Below are 18,723 nucleotides of genomic sequence, written 5' to 3' on the forward strand. Positions count from 1 at the left end.
AAAGATAAAGGTTCTAAAACTATTTTAAAAAAATTGAAACATAAAAAAATTACTGACTCAAATTTTAAAATTTTTGAAATTAATTTGTAAATATATTACATAAATTTATATTTTTATATTTAATTTTAAAAACAAAAAAAAATAAAAAAATACATTTGAATAAACACCCTAACATTTTTTTTTTTTTTACCACACCCATAAGAATAGACAAAATTTATGGTCAAAATTACTCCAAAATTTCAAAGCCCTTTTTTCTGTAATTAAAAAAAAATTTATAAATTCCAACAAAGTCATAGTTTGAATTTGTGTAAACCCTAAATTGAAATTATTTACCTTAATTATAAAGATAATATTTTTTTAAAAAAATGGGTAAGAATCAAAGGTTAATATCCCTGATGACCATGTAAAACCCATGGGAAAGTACAAAAAAGCAGTAGATGGAAGAGGAATTTACCCCAGGATACAGGGGTATATAGGTAAATCAACACAAAAATGAAGCCAAAAGCTAGAAAGCGAGAGAGAAGGGGAGAGAGAACGCAGCTCCGTCTCTCGTTGGGTCTCTGCCGTTGCTCTACTGGTATTAGCTTTCGTTTTCTCATCAATTTTCCCATTAAATTTTAGCTTATCTCATGCTTAATCCTCTGATTAATTCCATTTACTATTGTTTTATCGCGATTATACTGGGTTTTTGTTTGTCTTTATGCTGTTTGATTACTGTTCTTCTTGATCGTTTTTTGCTATTTTCATTTTGAGCTATGATAATCAATTCGATGGCCTTCCTTTTGATGTAAATTTTTGTGGGTTTTGATCAGTTGACTCGATTATCAGGTAGAAAAAAAGGGGGGAAATGATGGGTTTTGGGTCTTTTGGTAATGGAGGATCTTCTTCATCATCTTCCAATTTGTCGGCTTTAGCCCCGCCTTTTACGGTTGATCGACCAGTTTCCAAACCCCTTTCAAACCCACTTGTGAATTTCACGGAATCAACTTATGCTGCTCCCTTCAATTCATCTCTGCACAATTGGGTTCATCCTCAGTCTCCCGTCTCCAGACCTGATTACTTTTCCAATCCCAATTCAGCGGTTGATTCGGTCCAGGCCACTGGTGTACCGCCTTCTAATGCTTATAGATACACCGTCTCTCAGCCTGTCAATTCCCCGGTTGTCCATTTGCCTCCTTTGAGCCATATTGTGTCTGGGATAGCCCATTTGCCTCCTTTGAGCCCTATTGTGTCTGCTGGAACTGATGTGTTCTCGTTCGGTCAATGCTCAGACCGCATGAAGACTAGTCTTGTTGAAGCCAAACCGTATTATCCCCCATACGTCGCTCCTGCAATTGAGGACAATAGTCCCTTGGTGGTCCTTAATGAACCTAATTATGATTTGTTATCTACTTCCCATGCTGCTCACTTGAATGGATCGTCCTCCCTAGATGATTACACTCAAAGTATGTCTGGTTTGGAGTACCCCTCTCGGTGGTGTGGCTTTTGGAATGGATTGGCAGATATTGAGCAGGGTAAAAAAGTGGAACTTGATGAGAGCCTTTGCTCAAAGGAGTCAAATTTTGTGGGTTCATCCATTTACAGGAGTTATATCAATCAAGGTAAATCCTCATCTTTGTAGGATATATAGACCCTAGATCATTTCCATAAATTCCACATTTTTTCATTTCTGTTATGGTTGGTCAGTTTTCTATTATTCTATTCTGATCTCTCTTTCTCTATCTTTTTTGCTTTAACTGAGACTCTTCATTATCTTTTTCTGCTGCAGCCTGCATTTCTAGTTTCATTTCTCTAGTCACTTGCTAGCACATTGTCCTTTTTTTTAAATTCATAATTTTGATAAGCTTCCATTGTGAATTTGTGATTACTTTTTCTTTTCTAATGATAACTATTTGTTTATGTATTTGGGGTTATTAATCAGTTATATTCTTCTTTCCATAACTTAAAATACCACAAGCATGAGTTTAAAATGCCCCAGTAGTTTCCACGAACCAGAATGCTCACTCATCTTCAAATATTTAAGTTTATTTTGAAAATGCTGGGGACCTTGCTTGGTTTTGGTCTTGTGGTTCTAAATATTGAAAGAGATGGAACATGCTGCCAAGGAAATAATTTGTTCTTCAATTTTCATGTTTTTAATTTGCACATCAGCATTGTTTTGGTCTAGTTCAATTTTTCTTGTTCTGTTTAGGCCACAGATATTACAATGATAATGGGAAGGACAAAATGACATGGGGGTTGTGAAAAAAGTCATGATAGCCGGTTATTTAATTGAAATTATGGTAATGTGCATAAAGGCTTTGCATGGATAATGGGTATCCAGAAGAGAATGGGATTGGGTGGTGAGAAACAATAAAATGATATTTAATGGAGTATGAGCTTAGTTAGGTTGGAATTGCCAAAATAGGATTTGTGCAGCCTGGCAAAATAATTGGGATTACCCTTTTGTTATCTTAATATTCTGTCTTTGTAAATACTGTTGTTATTTGTATTTACTAATATTTAGTTTGTGTTACAGTATCATCCAAAAGAAGAAATAAAAACAATTGACAGTTTGCAACTAAGTGGGAAAATGTAGTGGAAGCGTGTCACAAATTTGAAATCATGGCTACATTGGAAAAGCAGATGATGACTGCCTATTGAGGAACTGTGAAGGAAAAAAATAATCTTGGTTGTTCTTTTGGGATTTTTTTTAACACTTTTTTTTTTTTTTTTAGTCGTGATTTTTCTAGGTCTATTAAGATAGAATGACAAGCAATATATTTTATGCCTAACACAGATGAGACGTGCCATCTTTAAATATCTTTGTCTAATCTAAGCTTAGCAACTTCATTTCCCAGGTGAGGTTAGTTGCTTGAGTTGTTGTTTGCTATTCTGAATATTTATGGCAATATACTGTCTAAAGCACTGGCCAACTTGTTCTTCCCTCACTGTGTGAAACCCTATATTTATCTGTGTGTAGCCTCTATTTCTGGAAGAATATTTGGTTTCTTAATTGTGAAAGGGAAAGTGATGTGATACAAATAGTATTGTGTATAGAGTTACCCTGATCTAAACCTTGTCTAAAGCAGCTCTTGACAGTTATTGTTTTGAGATTTTTCACTTTGTAACTTTATTTGTAGGAGATCCTACTGCTGAGGGTGTGAGCAATGGTGAAGAAGGTTCTGTACTTTCAGATAGAAAATATGTTGATATTCTGGGAAGGGACAATTGTGTTGGATCTCTCAGCCCAGATCATTTCAATAATAAGTCCTTCTATGAACCAAAAGCAAATCCCATGGTTGTTTCTCTTGACTTTCCAAGAACATCGTTCCTGGGATCTACTTCAGTACTTCCTGAAACTCCTCATCCTCGGGCCCCATCTCTGGAACCAGCAACAAATTCTTGGAATTATCGGAAGCCACAAAGTGCTTTATATGAAAAATGCTTCAGAAAAATTGATTCTTGTGTAGATGATCCAGTATCAAAGGTAAAATCTTCCCCTGCAATTGTAATTAGGCCACCAGTCAATAGCCCCAGTTCTTTGGGAGTAAATTCATTTTCATCGAGGAACATGATTTGTACTGATAACAGTGAGAATGTTTCTGGTCATCATCTCTCTAACACGGAGGAACCTCACATCCCTGTGATTTCTGAAGGCAGAGAACTTTATTCAGATACAAGCCAACTCAATGGTCACTGGCAAAGAAATGATCACCTCTCTGTGGAATCATCCTCTACTAAAAGGCATGAGCTCTTAAACAACGAGATGGGTGTGAAGGAGACAGATAATTTGTTGAGAGCAAGATCTGAGCTTCAAATTCCTCATTTGAATGTGGAAGATGGCTTCAGTTTTTCACCCAATAGTATTGAAGCTGTCAATTCAATAGACAATACTTCTGAGACTTTTGATCATTATAATCCCGCTGTGGATTCACCCTGCTGGAAAGGATCGATAACTTCCCATTTTTCTCCATTTGAAGTTTCTGAAGCGCTGAGTCCCCATAATCTTATGGAGCAGTTCGAAGCATTAGATGGTTTCAACCTTCAAGGGCATCATATTTTCCCCCTCAATAGTGATGATGCTGTAAATGTCTCCTCTCTGAAGCCAAATGAAAACACTGAGTACCATAAAAATGTGTGTGGAGAAAATGGTTTATTACCTTCTCGGAAAAGGCCATCTGTTGTTAATCACCCATCAAGAGAACAGAGATCACTTGATGCCTTTAAAACAGGACCTTATTGTCAGAAACTGAGCAGTGGTGATGGGAATCAGTCTTCTAATGACATCATTCAACCAAAAAGAGATCATTCACTGCTTAACAGTTCAAAAAGTGATAACCTTGAACTTTCTCATACCATGCGACAAAGTTTTGAGGAAGTGAAGTTTACATCTGAAAGAAAGCTTTCATCAGGGGTTGGTGTTGAAGTCACCGGGAATAATATCAATGATGTTTCTGGAGATGGGTCATCTCATGAGACATATCATCTAACAGAAAATATCTCTTGTTCACCTTTGTCTGGAGATGATGCTTCTACCAAGCTTACTAAACAACATGCATCAGAATCAACCCCAAAAATTGATGTTCACATGCTTATCAACACAGTGCAGGACCTATCAGTCTTGCTTTTATCACATTGTTCTGACAATGCATTCTCATTGAATGAACAAGACCATGAGACCCTTAAGCGCGTGATTGACAATTTTGATGCATGTTTGACAAAGAAAGGTCAAAAAATTGCTGAGCAAGGCAGTTCTCATTTTCTTGGAGAGTTACCTGACCTTAACAAGGTACATTGTTTCTATAATCTTATGAAATTTCCTATGGCACTATTAATGGACTGGAATGGGGAAGTGTGTGATTTTCTTGAAAATCATTCAATACGATTATGGTAACAAGAATTTCGTCATTCAATTATGCTGTCCCCTTTACTATACCATGTCATTCATAATGTGTTCTATGCTGTAAGAAATCAACCATTTTATGACTTGTATACGTATGGATGGCTATTCTGTCATATGCTACAAGAAGCTGACCAATTTATTGAACTTCTACATGTATGGATAAGCTATTGGCTATTAATTGATCAGGTTGAGAATCTTTCAATGTTTAAATTCTTACTCAAAAATAGATTTTCTTCTTAAGCTGATGAACATCTTTACAGAGTGCCAGTGCTAGTTGGCCCTTGGGGAAAAAGATGGCAGATGCAAATGTTGAGGATCAGTTTCACTGTCAGAGTGACCACAAGGGTAAAAGGCATTGCTCTGTATCTGGTAACAAAGATGAGAAACTTTCAGATTTTGTTTCATTAGTCAATGATGAAGACACAGTAAATGATGATAGCACAATCCAGGTATGGTTCCATTTATTGCTCAAGGAAACAACAATTATTTCTTTCCATGAAAAAGGGAAAGATGGTTCTATTATCATGTAATGTGATCTGCAGGCTATAAGAAAGATTCTTGATAAGAATTTTCATGATGAGGAAGAAACAGACCCTCAAGCTCTCTTGTATAGGAATCTATGGCTTGAGGCTGAAGCTGCATTATGTTCTATTAGTTACAGAGCTCGCTTTGACCGCATGAAGATTGAAATGGAGAAATTCAAGTTGCACAAAACAGAAGGTTAGAATCTTTAGTTTAAAGTTTTCGTCTGTGACCTTTGTTTAACCTGATTTTCTTCTTCAGATTTGTTGAAAAACACTAGAGATGTAGAGAAGCAGTCAAGCTCCAAGGTTTCTTCTGATCTAAGTATGGTTGACAAATTTGAGCGTGAGGCTCAAGAGAACCCTGTGCCAGATATCACCATCGAGGATTCCCCTAATGTTACCACAATGAGCCACGCAGCTGATGTTGTTGACAGATTTCATATCCTGAAACGTCGGTATGAGAACTCAGACTCCTTGAATAGTAAAGATGTGGGGAAACAATCAAGCTGCAAAGTTTCTCATGATATGAATTCTGATGATAACTTGGCACATGCGGCTAAGGATGACCATTCCCCTAATATAAGCACAAGCACCCACTCGGATGATGTTATGGCCAGATTTCGTATCCTAAAATGTCGTGCTGACAAATCCAACCCCATGAATGCTGAAAGACAACAGCCACCTGAAGAAGTGGATCTAGAATTTGCAGGTAAGGGAAGCCATTGGATGTTTATTAAAGACAGAGTGGAGGATGTCACTTTGGGACCTGACTTGCAGGTTCACATTGCCAACCATACTAAAGATAGATTTGACTCATATTTAGATGATTTCGACTGTGAAATTGTGAAGGAGTTCCATGAACATGTCATGGATGATCCAGTGATCCAACTGCCAAGGTCCAACAGGCTTCAGAATCAGCTTCCTGCAGGGTTTAGTGAAGGCTCTTCTGCAGATTGGGAACATGTGCTGAAGGAGGAGCTTCCCGGAGGGAACTGATGAACCTCACTTTGGTACCTGAAGGTTCCTCAGATAAGAAATTTTCCTTTTTGCTACCATTCCTCCTTCCCCAAAGACACTTATATGTATATATGTTATGACCGGCACATTGTGGTTGATAACTCTATTAAGAGTCTGGCTTTTGCCAAACTTGTAAAATGCTTTTTAACTTAAAAACTTTCAAAACTTATGGTTTACTTTGCTTGTCAATGCTTTAATGAGTATTTATCTGCCCTTTTTCTGTTATAGCCATCGCTCTTACTATCAGGTAGGTTGCATGCTTTTAATGCAAAGGCTCTGTGTTGGCCATGTTTCTAAGAATCTATGTAGCGCAGAGAACTGGAATGTAGTCTTTGATAGGGAAGTGTAATGGCTTCTGAATCTTTTCAGAGTCTCTGCTCTTGGAACCAGAAATTTCTGAAAGGTTATATATAAAAAGAGATGCCTGGTCATTGGTTCCTCCAAATTCAATCCAACCTTAACAGATTTAGGGATTCTTTGGTTGGTTAGATGGGCCAACACCAAAATCAATTGATTATTTAGCTCCAGTTGTGGAAAAGGATCATATAAAGAAAGATTAACATGGGTCAGGTTTGACAAAGGAGGAATAGTGGCTATTTTTTCAAGGCCCCAGCCCTAGATTTGCTATCAGAATCCAGATTTTTTGCAGTTTATATGGAGTCAGTCAAGAGGAAATTAAAAAATAAAAAATAAAAATCCCGTTTGATTTGCTATGATTTGAATTTTGAAGTATTAGGTTGTAGGGAAGTTTCCATGTGCAGTCTCAAGAATTTACTGATACACTCAGAACTACTTTCACTAAGTTGTCTCACCAAAGGTTACCTATCACCATTACTCACCACCATGCTTCCAAAGTCTAATAAAACATGCCCAAGAAATCAAGAAAAAAATGCTGATCTCTTGGATTGGAGTCATCTCCATGATTAGTAGGGTTGTCTGGAATTATAACTTATAGAAGAGGGTATGTTTGGCTCTTAATGTAGTTGAAAAAGGATCATTCCTTGGTCGATTAGGTTCCATTAGAATGCGATTTTTAGACATTATCAGTCAGTCTTGCATACTTAGGTGTTCTGTGAAAGGTTTGAGCTGGTGTCTTACAATCATGTATACAGGGACGCTGAGGACTGCAAATGGTAGGGCTAGCTTGCCCTGCTACTGATAAATATACAAGCTAATATGAGACCGTACTTTCTTTCACTCTCCGATCATTCTCCTATATTATACCATATATCTGGTGTCTCCTCTGTTATCTTTAACCACTTGCATCCTTCAGTTTCAGAGTAATGTCAAACCTCCATCCCAAGTGGGGGAGATGGGTAAACTCTCAAATCTGTCATTTTCTCCTATTTTTTGTAGTAGTGTCGTAGGCGGCTGAATTCTTTATCTATAAATTGCTACAAGCTGCTCAGACCTGACTACTCAAGATGGAGATGGTGCTACCTCTAGTTTTGGTATTAGTATTTTCCCTGACCTCCCAGATTGAAGCTGAGCTTCAAGTGGGATTCTACAGAGACAAATGCAGAGCTGCTGAATCAATTGTGAAGGACGAAGTTGAAAAGGCCTTCGACAGAGACAGGGGAATTGCTCCTGGTCTGTTGAGACTGCATTTTCATGATTGCTTTGTTAGGGTAAACACATGCATCATCCCCATCACCAGCTTCTCCTTTCCCCCTACTTCATCTATCATCAGGTTAAAAAAAATGCAGAACATAACATTGATTTCTCCGTGGGACCAAAGTGATCGACAGTGCCAAGGCTAGACTAGAAGCTGAATGTAAAGGAGTAGTCTCTTGTGTAGATATTCTTGCATTTGCAGCAAGAGATGCTGTAGAAATAGTAAGGAAACTGAATTTTTTAAGTCGGTTTTTTGAAACTATGACCTTCACTTAGTGGGGTTCGAGCATGAGCTCATGCCTAACTTGTTTCTAAAAGCCAAAAGAAATACAGAATCCAATTATTCTATTCATTCATTCAGAGAGAGCAATGCTTATTATTCAGCCCCAGATGACCAGAAGCAGAGAAACTTCTCCTGAACTAATCTTGATCTCAGTATTTGTTTTGGCTATGCAGTGCAACGGCTTTGGGTGGTCAGTTCCAGCAGGGAGGCGAGATGGAAGGGTGTCACTTGCTTCTGAGACTCTAGACATACCTGCTCCATTTCTTAACCTTGATCAACTCACCCAGTCCTTTGCTAAGAAGGGACTAACACAGGAAGAGATGGTCACGCTCTCCGGTAATTTGTAGGGACTAACACAGTACCATTCCATTCTATTATTAGTCGCTAATGTTAGCTATACAACACCTGCAGGCGCTCACACAATTGGCCATGCTCATTGCACCTCATTCAGCAACAGACTATGACTTCGATGCATCGTCGAAGCAAGACCCGAGTTTAAACCCCCTATATGCTGAGGACTTGAAGAGACAATGCCCAAGAGGTCCACAGGGAACTGTTGATCCTAACCTCGTCGTGGACATGAACTTCAGCCCAGCTGTGATGGACTCGAGCTATTACACAGATGTTCTTCGTCACCGTGGCCTGTTCACATCTGATCAGGCACTCACAACCAGCCAGGCTACTGCCAGGCAAGTGACCACATATGCAGTAAATGGGTTGCTTTGGGAGTCGGAGTTTGCTAAAGCAATGGTGAAGATGAGTCAAATTGAAGTACTAACGGGAACTGATGGAGAGATTCGAACCAACTGTAGGGTGATCAATAACTCTAACTAGGGTTTACTTCATGGAACCTGACAATAAAAAACCTGCAGTTTGAGGTGTAATAGTCTATTGCAAAACTACCTAGGATTCACCCACCAAATTAAAGGACTGAATGCATAAGATGATCAAAGAACGAAGTCTCAAACAATAAATTTAGCTTGCAGCAAGTTATTAGAGTTCATTCTACTCATGCAAAAGATTACACAAGACAGAATGCAGATACAAGATGCAGACAAACACATGATAGACAATGTCATGTATCAATATCATTGTTATCAGCTTTCTGTCTAGCCTTTTTTTGGGTATCCATATCTATCCACGCACCAACTTTGGCTTTTGTTGCATCCAAGTCAACTGAGATCAATTTGGTGTCCCCGTGAACCCAGGGAAAGGGATTTTTGTATAATATATGTCCCACTGCATCAAACCACTCCACTAGTATTTTTCTTCTTCTTTGTGCGAATACTAATAATCTTCCACCGAATACGAAACAATGACATTCCAACCTTGTGCCTCTTCGGATGGCACTGAATAAAAATAATACTCAAATAGGGAACCAATCATATCCATTTAAGATGGTTCTGACTTCTACTATAAATACCCATAACAATGTTATAGCCTATAAGCAGAAAGAAGTAATGAGTTCGAAAAGGGTTACTTGGTTGTCTTTAACTTGGGTTCTGGTTTTCTTATGTCTAAGTGTTGAGTTAGAAGCTCAGCTTCAAGTGGGGTTCTATAGAACCTCATGTGGCTTGGCTGAATTCATAGTGAAAGATGAGGTTGGGAAAGGGTTCATGCGGGACAGTGGGGTGGCTCCTGGCCTGGTCAGAATGCACTTTCATGATTGTTTTGTTAGGGTAAGATATTTATTAATGGCTATCATCTTTGAGTTCTACAGCATATTAAGTTGAATTGTTGTATTTCTAGGGTTGCGATGGGTCAGTGCTCATCGATTCGACTCCCTCAAACACAGCAGAAAAGGATTCTCCTGCTAACAACCCTAGTCTTAGAGGGTTTGAAGTCATTGATAGAGCAAAGGCTAGACTCGAAGCTATGTGCAAGGGAGTGGTTTCATGTGCTGATATAGTTGCCTTTGCAGCAAGGGATAGCGTGGAGATAGTAAGTAGACTATTTTTTTGTTTGATAAAGTTGCCTAGATTATGAGGAAACAACCTTAATTTTCCATGCAGACCGGAGGGCTTGGCTATGATGTCCCTGCAGGAAGAAGAGATGGCAGAATTTCACTAGCTTCAGAGGCATCGACAAACTTACCACCCCCGACCTTTACTGTCGACCAACTCACTCAGTTCTTTTCAAACAAAGGATTGACACAGGATGAAATGGTGACTCTCAGTGGTAACTTCTTCCAACCATCGCACAAAATCAGACTCAACCCATTAACTAAGATATGGAATCAACTCCTCGATATTATAAGATGCGTGTATGTGCAGGAGCACACACAATTGGCCGTTCGCATTGCAGTTCCTTCAGCAACAGGTTGTACAATTTCAATGGAACATCGGGCCAGGACCCTACTCTAGATCCCCAGTATGCAGCCAGTTTGAAGACACAGTGCCCACAAGGTAGCACAAATACTAACTTGGTGGTTCCAATGAACCCCTCGAGCCCAAGCATCACAGACGTAGGCTACTATGTTGATATTCTAAGAAACAGAGGTTTGTTTACATCAGATCAGACTCTCCTAACAGACACGACAACAGCAACCCAAGTAAGACAAAATGCAGGGAACCCGTTTCTCTGGAAGAACAAATTTGCTTCTGCAATGGTGAAGATGGGCCAACTTGGTGTCTTAATCGGTGAAGCAGGAGAGATTCGAGCCAATTGCAGGGTTATCAACAGCTAAAGAGAGTAGAGGATTGAAGTATCTACAAGCTGGATGCTTCATCCTATCAACTTCCAGTCATTTGGTTTTGAATCTTGTGTTTGTAATGTGTGCAACTATGAAATAAGCAATGGCATGTCGGTGAGTAGGATAATAATTGGTTGAAAATGAAATAATAGATAATCCAAAATGAACATTTCAGCCTAATCAACTACAAGAAGGAAATTACCACACCCTAACTGGACCCCATTCTTAGCCCACACTCGACAATGGAAAGTAGAATGCTTTCACCTATCAATGCCAACAAAGTCAAATGGCAACACGAATGCAATTTATCTGGGTTTCAAAAGTCAGAAAGCACGATAACTAATTAAAAAGACAGACCTGATAAGGAATAAACAATAAGAGATGTCATTGACACACCAGCATCTATTCATCTATTCCATGATTTAAGCCAAGCCATTTGGCCTCAAGCAAGAAAGAGACCCCAGATAGACAGCACATCATCCTTTATGGAACATGCCGACATTGTTGCTGGACTATACACGCTTAGTGGGCACTGATGCAAGTTAACTTTAACCATCTAACTCCTAGAAGGTACAGTTGCCTTGGTACAAGCCAGTTAACTTGAAGCAAAGGCAGGCAAAATCCCATAACCATCTAACTTCAATCCAAATTGCCTAGCTCATGTTGATACGCTTGATTTGTCACATGAGTATATTTATTGCATGATGACAACACAAGTCCATTAACTCAAGCATTTAATAATCCTCAATCATGCTATTCCAATTAGTTCTTGGTTTGTAATAAACAATCCTTCAGTGGAGGCAATAAGTAATTGGTAATAAAGAAAGAAATATGGTCAAGGTTTCAGGGATGGGCATTGGTTCCCTTGACCAGGGTAAAGAAAAAAAAAAAGGAATGAATAATGGAAAGAGCAATAAGCGTGTGAAAAGAAATATAACAGAGAAGGGGGCATATTGCAGACCCTCATTGTTATGCAAATTGTCTAAGTTCAACCAAAAGAAAAAGGAAAGTCTAGCCACCTAATAGATAGGAGCCAATTTAACTACGATAAACAAAATAGTGGTATCAATACCAAAAACTCATCCTCAGAAAAGACTGAGAAGTGAACTATTAAGGCTACCTAGGTGGTGAGCTCCATGATAGCACTGACAATGTCCCCATTGTGAGTCTTAAGAGCCTTAACAGCCTTGCTCCTTGACACCCCAGCTTGAGTCATCACCAAATCAATGTCTCGAGGCTCCACCCCAGTCTCATCAATCACTTCCTCTTCCTCATCTGCTTGTGTTCCAGCAGCTGCAGCAGAAATGTCTGATTTTGCCATCACCGACCCCATATCTGGCATCCTGAACTGTTGTGCAGCCTGTGTCTGCAGCTGAGAGCTCAAATCCTCTATCTTCGCCTCCCCAAATATGACATAGGTCTCCGAATTTGGGCTCTTGAAGACATCAGGCTTTGAGATGAAAAATAATATCTGCCAAGCCCAGGAAAGACTGGTAAAGAATATTCATGATACAAGTGAATACAAGAACAGAAATCAGACAAAGTTTTACATTTTTTGTTCTCTTAATGGTGACCCTTCCAACACCAGTAACGGGTTTCATTCCGAGCTTCAACATTGCCTTGCGGCTCTTCTTCTCACTTCTGCTCTGCTTTGAGCCCTCATTTGCACCTGCACCTCATTTCCCAACTGAGATAAATTCAAGGACAATCTTCATTGTAATTGAACATTAAAAAGAGTAAGTAAACAAGAATTACATGATTGGATACAGAATCTGTATTTGAAAAAATGGAAACAGCCAAACAAACCACACTAGATTCAAAATAACAGTGAGTGAAAACAAACCTCAGAAAAACCAAAAACTGCCAGCAAAAACAGTGAGACGGAAATTAAAACATTGCACATGCACAACCCATGGGGTAGACAAGTATGCTTCAGTGTACAACTGTAGATGTAAACTGAAAAAGAAATTTTCCTAACAAGGGGAGAAACTCTTTTAGAGACAATTCACAGATTATTGCACATTCTATCAAAACCAAAAAAAGAAGCCTAACTTTCAGACACCTGGATTTTTTCTCTTGGACTTTGAAAATCAATTTACTTAGTCGTAACGTCATCCAGAACACTACCAGTCAAACATTACTCCTATGCAGAAACCCATGGAACGAAAATTGCAATTTTTGATATCCTTGCCATGCAGAGTATCATAACATTATCACAAGCCAAGGGTCATCCCATGTTTCAAAAACAAAAGCAATGGGGGCAACACCCATGTTTCAATTAATTTACAAATGAACTAACCCAGGCAACAACTAAGAGATAACCATAAATTTTTCACATACATCCCATTAGAATTATGGACCCAGCACCTTAAATCCTATAGAAAACACAGCAGAGCCACTCCATTTCCATGTTACATCATCACCCATTTATAAAATTTTGTATCATAACTAGATGAGATAATAACACAAACACCTGGAGGGAATGGCAGCACAGAACTCGGAATTGGCTAAAACCCCACAGATCCATTTCGCGTTACACCCAATAAATCAATAAATGCAATAAACCCAAATTCATAAACAACTAGTACTGCCCAAAAACAAGCCATGATGAATCGATGAAGCACACGATGGTTATGGTATGAAACCCTAAACCCAAAACAAGAAACTTATAGAGCAACAACCTTGGGCCCCATCTTCCTTCTCGTCGTCCTCGTCGTCCTCGTCATCATCGTCGTCCTCCTCCTCGTCCTTGACGTCTTCAACCACGGGCTCCTCTTCCTGTGAATAAATAAGAAACTAACCAAAAACCCAAAAAAAGAAAAAAAGGGCTAGTGTCAATAAAGACGATGACATACGAGAAGCTTCTTCTTCTGGAGATCCTCTTCGAGAGAGGCAACTAGCTCAGCCTCGGCTTCTGGCATCTGGGTATGGTTTGGGCTCGAGGGTGAGGAAATGGAGTGCTCTGTTGTGTGGCTTATTGCTGCGGATAAGTTTTGGGTTTGCCCATAAGGGCCTTTATATATCTGGCTCCTCTGTTTGGTTGCTATGAACTTGAAGGAAAAAATTTGAGAAAATTAAATCACCTCATGGACTGTAAGTTGTAACTTGCAGCAGCCCACAAGAGTTTATTTTATTCATTCATTTGTACATCTATTTATTTTTAATTTTTTTCATCAATTTATAAATTTATAAAGAAAATTTTAAAAATAAATTATTTTTGTATATTTATCAAGGATGAAAATATTGGTAATTACGGATATATCAGTATTTACATTTTATGAATATATCGCATATATATCGATAAATATTTTGACACAAAAAATATCGATGACCAAAAATTCATTAAAACTTATGAAAATATAAGAAAAAACTCTTAAAATATTGATATTTTCTTTCTTGGTACTACTTTAAATTCTTTTATTTTACTTTAATTTTTATATATATAAAAACTAAGTAATATCACAATTTTAATTAATTTTAAATATTTTCTTTTTACCATTTTTCATAATACAATTAAAAATGATTTTCAAATTAAGTAATTTCAAAATATGAATTTTTAACTAATTTTAATTTTTTTTTCATGATAATTAAACATAAGAAAAAATTTAACCCTTATAAAAATATGTTTATTTTCAGAAGAATAAACCGACAGCTACAACGACTAAAATTCCCTACTTATTAAAATATTGATGACGTAATGCAATGATACAATGGACGTATCAAATTCGATCTTATGTATCTTGGAAATTAAATTGACTGCTAGTAGCCCTGATTAAGTCATGTTTGGATCAGGGGAAAATAAATCAGAGAAAAGAACTCCATGAAATGGGTTCTTCTCAAGCAAAAACCATCCCACCATACAAAAAACATCAACTTCAAATACTGAAGTAGCATAGCTAAAGAAGAAGTCATTGACTTTGATGATTGTGGTCTGATTTTTGGCCACCTTTTACAAATGTCAATTGGCCCACAAAGGAAAAAAGACAAGATGAGTAGTGGGTGTTTTAGATTTCAATCATCCTACATTTCCTCTGCAACTTCCAGTGGGCATCTTGCTCTGTGGCATGGCAGTGCCCAGGTTGAGGTGCAGTCCAGTACTTGCAAGGGGCAGCTGAATCGCAGACGTAGCAGTAACACTGCATCCAAACAATGAACCCATTATAAATCAGTTCCAAAAATTATTCTGAAAAACTATTTTTTTCAAAACTATTTTTGAAAACAGATTACCAAACATGTTCATAAACTCGGAGAACTGTTTGAAATGATTTTAGAGATATTATTAGAATCTATTTGATAGTGATTTGGAACACTTCAAATCTTTCTGACACTAAAAATTTTTATAAAACAAAATTGCTTTAAAAAAATATTATAAGAATTTTCAAATATTAACCCATCTCAATATCACTTCCACAAATCAACCAAAAATAACACATTTCACTATAGGTTTGAACGTCATTACCAGTTGACAGTATCTCTCATGGGGGGTTTCTTCAAAGGGAAACTTCACACACAGATGCCTTGCATGGGGGTAGTCTCTACAAGCCACCTACACACATGATCAAATTCTCACTTTTTTTCCCCTAATAATGGCAAACCCGTCTGCAGAAATGTTAATGGGGTTGTGGGATTGAGTTGTACCTGGCCTTTTTGGGAGATGACATGAAGATCTGCATCATCAGAATCAGCATGTTCTTCAGTGATGGAGAGACTAGAGAGATGAATATTGGAGTCAAAAGGGTCAAAATCCAAGATGAAGCAATCTTGGGTTTCTTCTAATTTTTTCATGTCCATGTCCCTTAGGCGTATAATGGGCTCTTCCTCACAGGATGTTGAGTAGATTTGAATCACTTTTCTTTCTTCTTCACCTTCTTTTGTTGATGGTGATTCCAATTTCTCCATCATTTCATTCCCTTCTTCCCCCATTTTCCAACCCCAATACACAGGGAAATGAAAGGGTGCCGTTTAAGCTACTTACACTGGGAAATAGCTTTTCAGGAATTATTTGGCTTTGCCTCCTCAACAAAATTATTATTAGAACTCATTTTTATTAATTTTTAAAATTTAAAAAGAAGCCAATCAAATTGCATTATAAAAGATTACAATGAAGTATAAGAAGAATTTTTGTGATCAAAATTCCGCCAATGGTTTTATCATGATGTTTGATATTAAGTATAACATGTTAATTCAAGTCCAACCTAATTCGAAAAAAATATAAAACTTAAATAGATTGAAGTTGGGTTGGTCGTGAGTTAAAAGTTTTGGACTTAACACAGAATCGAGCAACCTATCCAAGTTATAGTTTAATGGTAATGATGTCTTGAAGGTAACACTAGAACTTGAATGGGTATGAATCCATCGAAAAAAATACATGTCTTTGACTAATTAAAGTTAGGTTAGACATGAGTTAAATATTTATAAATTTAATATAAAACCTTATCAATCTACCTAAATTGGTTGTAGTCTTAATATAGTGAATTCCCACTTTAAGGGTTTGTCAATGGTCCATTTCTTTTTAGTTATTAGTACAAGTCCAATTGAGGGATCAAAAACTATGATTACTTGAGGGAAATGACTACATCCAATCTATTGAAATCACAATTAATTGGCAACACCATAATTGGGGAGTGTTTGCTTATTCATGGGGCAACCAAGCCAACCCACATCCTCCAATCTCCATTTGCTTTGCCCAAAACTTGATGATATCACCACAACCACCATCATATTTGAACCATGTGATTTGGCTAATAATGTCAGGACTTGAACCCAAAGTGAAAGGTAGCAAACACTAATCCATGTGCACATGAAGTGAGTGCCCAATATTTTTGTGTGTTGGTTCCTCTTCCATATCATGCTTCACTCCCAAGTTTTATACATTCCATTGGTATTTGTAATAAAAATTATTATTATTTTATTAAAATTTTTTAATATTTTCTTAGAACCAAATATACCCGAACTTTCCTCGTGCAATAATTGGGCATAGGGGTTGCCAAATGGTAAAAACTTCAAAAGCTAAATTTGAAAAATGTCTACAAATGCACCATAGACTTTACTCGATCATTTGTGTGTAACACCACTTTCTCTTAAGTAAATACAATAATATAGACCACCCATTTAGTTTTGGAGAAACACCCACTATGATATTTGCCTGACTGAAAAAAATTAAGTTCAACAAAGCACACAAAGATTAGGTTTGCCTGCCCTTGACCCCATCAATAGACTAAGAACCAAATATATGAACTAGTAATAGTAACAAATTTATGGCCCTTTGAAAATAGGGGATGGTTGGTGGAAAAGTTGGAGGGTGATTTGTCTGATTCAAGAGCTTCTAGAGCAAGAGTGGGGTTGAAGTCAGTGGAGTGGCTGTGCAGTCACCAATGGCTGCAACATCTTTTTCAGGAGTTGGTAAGATGTTGTCCCCAACTCCATTTCAGCGATGACTCACACTCATCATGCCTGTCCTTTCCCATGGGTCTTTTTGCAAAGAGTACAACAATTTTTTTTTTTAATTAAAATGATAATAAATTTTAATTTGAAAAAAAAAATGGGGATAGGTAAGAGGGATTATTAGTATGCAACTTAGTGGGTCATTTTCTTTTATTTATTTTTAGAATAATATTTTTTTGGAAATCAAATATGGCCATGGCTATAAGCTTGTTGACTTGCTCATGAGCTCACCCCAAACTGGTTTCTAACTAATAACATGACTTTGTAACAATGATAAGTTAATAGTGGGTTTAGATTTTTTATTTTTTTAAATAAAAAACTTAAGTCAAGTTTGGGGTGGGTTTAGGTATATTACTCTGTTTTATCTTGTCCCATACCGATTACATATAAAATTAAATAAAAAATATTAATTTAATTATTATTTTCAATTTCCCTCTTTTTAACATATATATAAAATAAAAAATGCATATTTTCTTAAAAAAAATAAATTATAAATAATCATAATATTTATTTATTTATAAATTTTATTTATTTTAGTGTAATTAAAAAAATTTTAAAATAACAAAAAAAATATATTAAACAAGTTAGGTTGGGAAGGGTATAAAAACTTCTCATACCACATGTCTTGCCATTTTTTGAATTTATTTTTGTTTCATTTTAAAGAATGAAAATATGTTTAAATCATCAAAACAAAATCTTAATAAGAGTTGACTCATTTCAAAATGTGTATATTATAATAGGTGGAGTGTCAAACAAAATTAGGATTTATTTGATAATGCTTATGAAAACAATTTTTTTAAAAATATATAGTTTTCAAGAAAAAGTTTTTTTTTTAAATATTTTTAATTATTTTAATATACAAGATTTTGTTTAAAAACCCAAATATAAAAAATAATTTTTTGTATGCTTATATACGATGTAAATATGTTAAAAATATTCTCAATATTTTTAATTGTTTCTTATAATAATCTAGAAAATATATTTTAAAACATCTTGAATTTATTTTATAAAACAATTGTTTTTTAAAAAAAGTTGTCAACATTTTTTTTAAATTAGAAAAAAAAAATTGATTTTAAAAACAATTTTCAAATAGATCCTTTGATTCTTCATTAATACGACAGAAGTAGATTGGAAAGGTTCAATAAAAAAATGTTGAAATCATCAACATCAACATACCCTTTTGTCAAAGTGAGATGATTGATGTTCAATTTAACAAGTGTTTTCTTTCATCTAAACACCAAAAGCTACACGAATCTTCATATTT

General features: G+C 36.6%; 4 protein-coding genes and 1 pseudogene across 5 annotated transcripts; 3 read left to right on the forward strand and 2 right to left on the reverse strand.

Moving 5' to 3' along the window:
• Nucleotides 1–512: 512 nt before the first annotated feature.
• LOC117933536 lies at nucleotides 513–6,615 on the forward strand. Of its 2 annotated transcripts, none has more exons than XM_034854937.1 (6): nucleotides 513–577; nucleotides 813–1,601; nucleotides 3,123–4,771; nucleotides 5,146–5,334; nucleotides 5,428–5,605; nucleotides 5,669–6,615. In XM_034854937.1, the coding sequence occupies exons 2-6, from the start codon at nucleotides 848–850 to the stop codon at nucleotides 6,403–6,405; spliced, it is 3,507 nt and encodes a 1,168-aa protein (XP_034710828.1). In that variant the 5' UTR covers nucleotides 513–577; nucleotides 813–847; the 3' UTR covers nucleotides 6,406–6,615. The 2 variants fall into 2 exon arrangements, with proteins under 2 accessions (XP_034710828.1, XP_034710829.1); XM_034854938.1 differs by having other exon boundaries at nucleotides 518–577; nucleotides 829–1,601.
• Nucleotides 6,616–8,333: 1,718 nt separating this feature from the next.
• LOC117933971 lies at nucleotides 8,334–9,207 on the forward strand (annotated as a pseudogene).
• A 576-nt stretch (nucleotides 9,208–9,783) lies between these two features.
• On the forward strand, nucleotides 9,784–11,195 carry LOC117933970 (peroxidase 5). Its single transcript, XM_034855557.1, has 4 exons — nucleotides 9,784–10,002; nucleotides 10,073–10,264; nucleotides 10,336–10,501; nucleotides 10,597–11,195. The coding sequence occupies exons 1-4, from the start codon at nucleotides 9,784–9,786 to the stop codon at nucleotides 11,007–11,009; spliced, it is 990 nt and encodes a 329-aa protein (XP_034711448.1). The 3' UTR covers nucleotides 11,010–11,195.
• A 695-nt stretch (nucleotides 11,196–11,890) lies between these two features.
• LOC117933972 (nascent polypeptide-associated complex subunit alpha-like protein 2) lies at nucleotides 11,891–14,019 on the reverse strand. Its single transcript, XM_034855558.1, has 4 exons — nucleotides 13,871–14,019; nucleotides 13,697–13,793; nucleotides 12,566–12,684; nucleotides 11,891–12,486 (listed from the first exon to the last, which is right to left on the reverse strand). The coding sequence occupies exons 1-4, from the start codon at nucleotides 13,934–13,936 to the stop codon at nucleotides 12,136–12,138; spliced, it is 633 nt and encodes a 210-aa protein (XP_034711449.1). The 5' UTR covers nucleotides 13,937–14,019; the 3' UTR covers nucleotides 11,891–12,135.
• Nucleotides 14,020–14,895: 876 nt separating this feature from the next.
• On the reverse strand, nucleotides 14,896–15,900 carry LOC117932906. The gene is made up of 3 exons (XM_034854222.1): nucleotides 15,654–15,900; nucleotides 15,475–15,561; nucleotides 14,896–15,151 (listed from the first exon to the last, which is right to left on the reverse strand). Exons 1-3 carry the CDS (start codon nucleotides 15,804–15,806, stop codon nucleotides 15,020–15,022), a joined length of 372 nt encoding a protein of 123 aa, XP_034710113.1. The 5' UTR covers nucleotides 15,807–15,900; the 3' UTR covers nucleotides 14,896–15,019.
• Nucleotides 15,901–18,723: the final 2,823 nt, after the last annotated feature.

The sequence above is a fragment of the Vitis riparia genome, chromosome 16 (genome assembly GCF_004353265.1).
Source record: "Vitis riparia cultivar Riparia Gloire de Montpellier isolate 1030 chromosome 16, EGFV_Vit.rip_1.0, whole genome shotgun sequence".
Taxonomy (NCBI): Eukaryota; Viridiplantae; Streptophyta; class Magnoliopsida; order Vitales; family Vitaceae; genus Vitis; species Vitis riparia.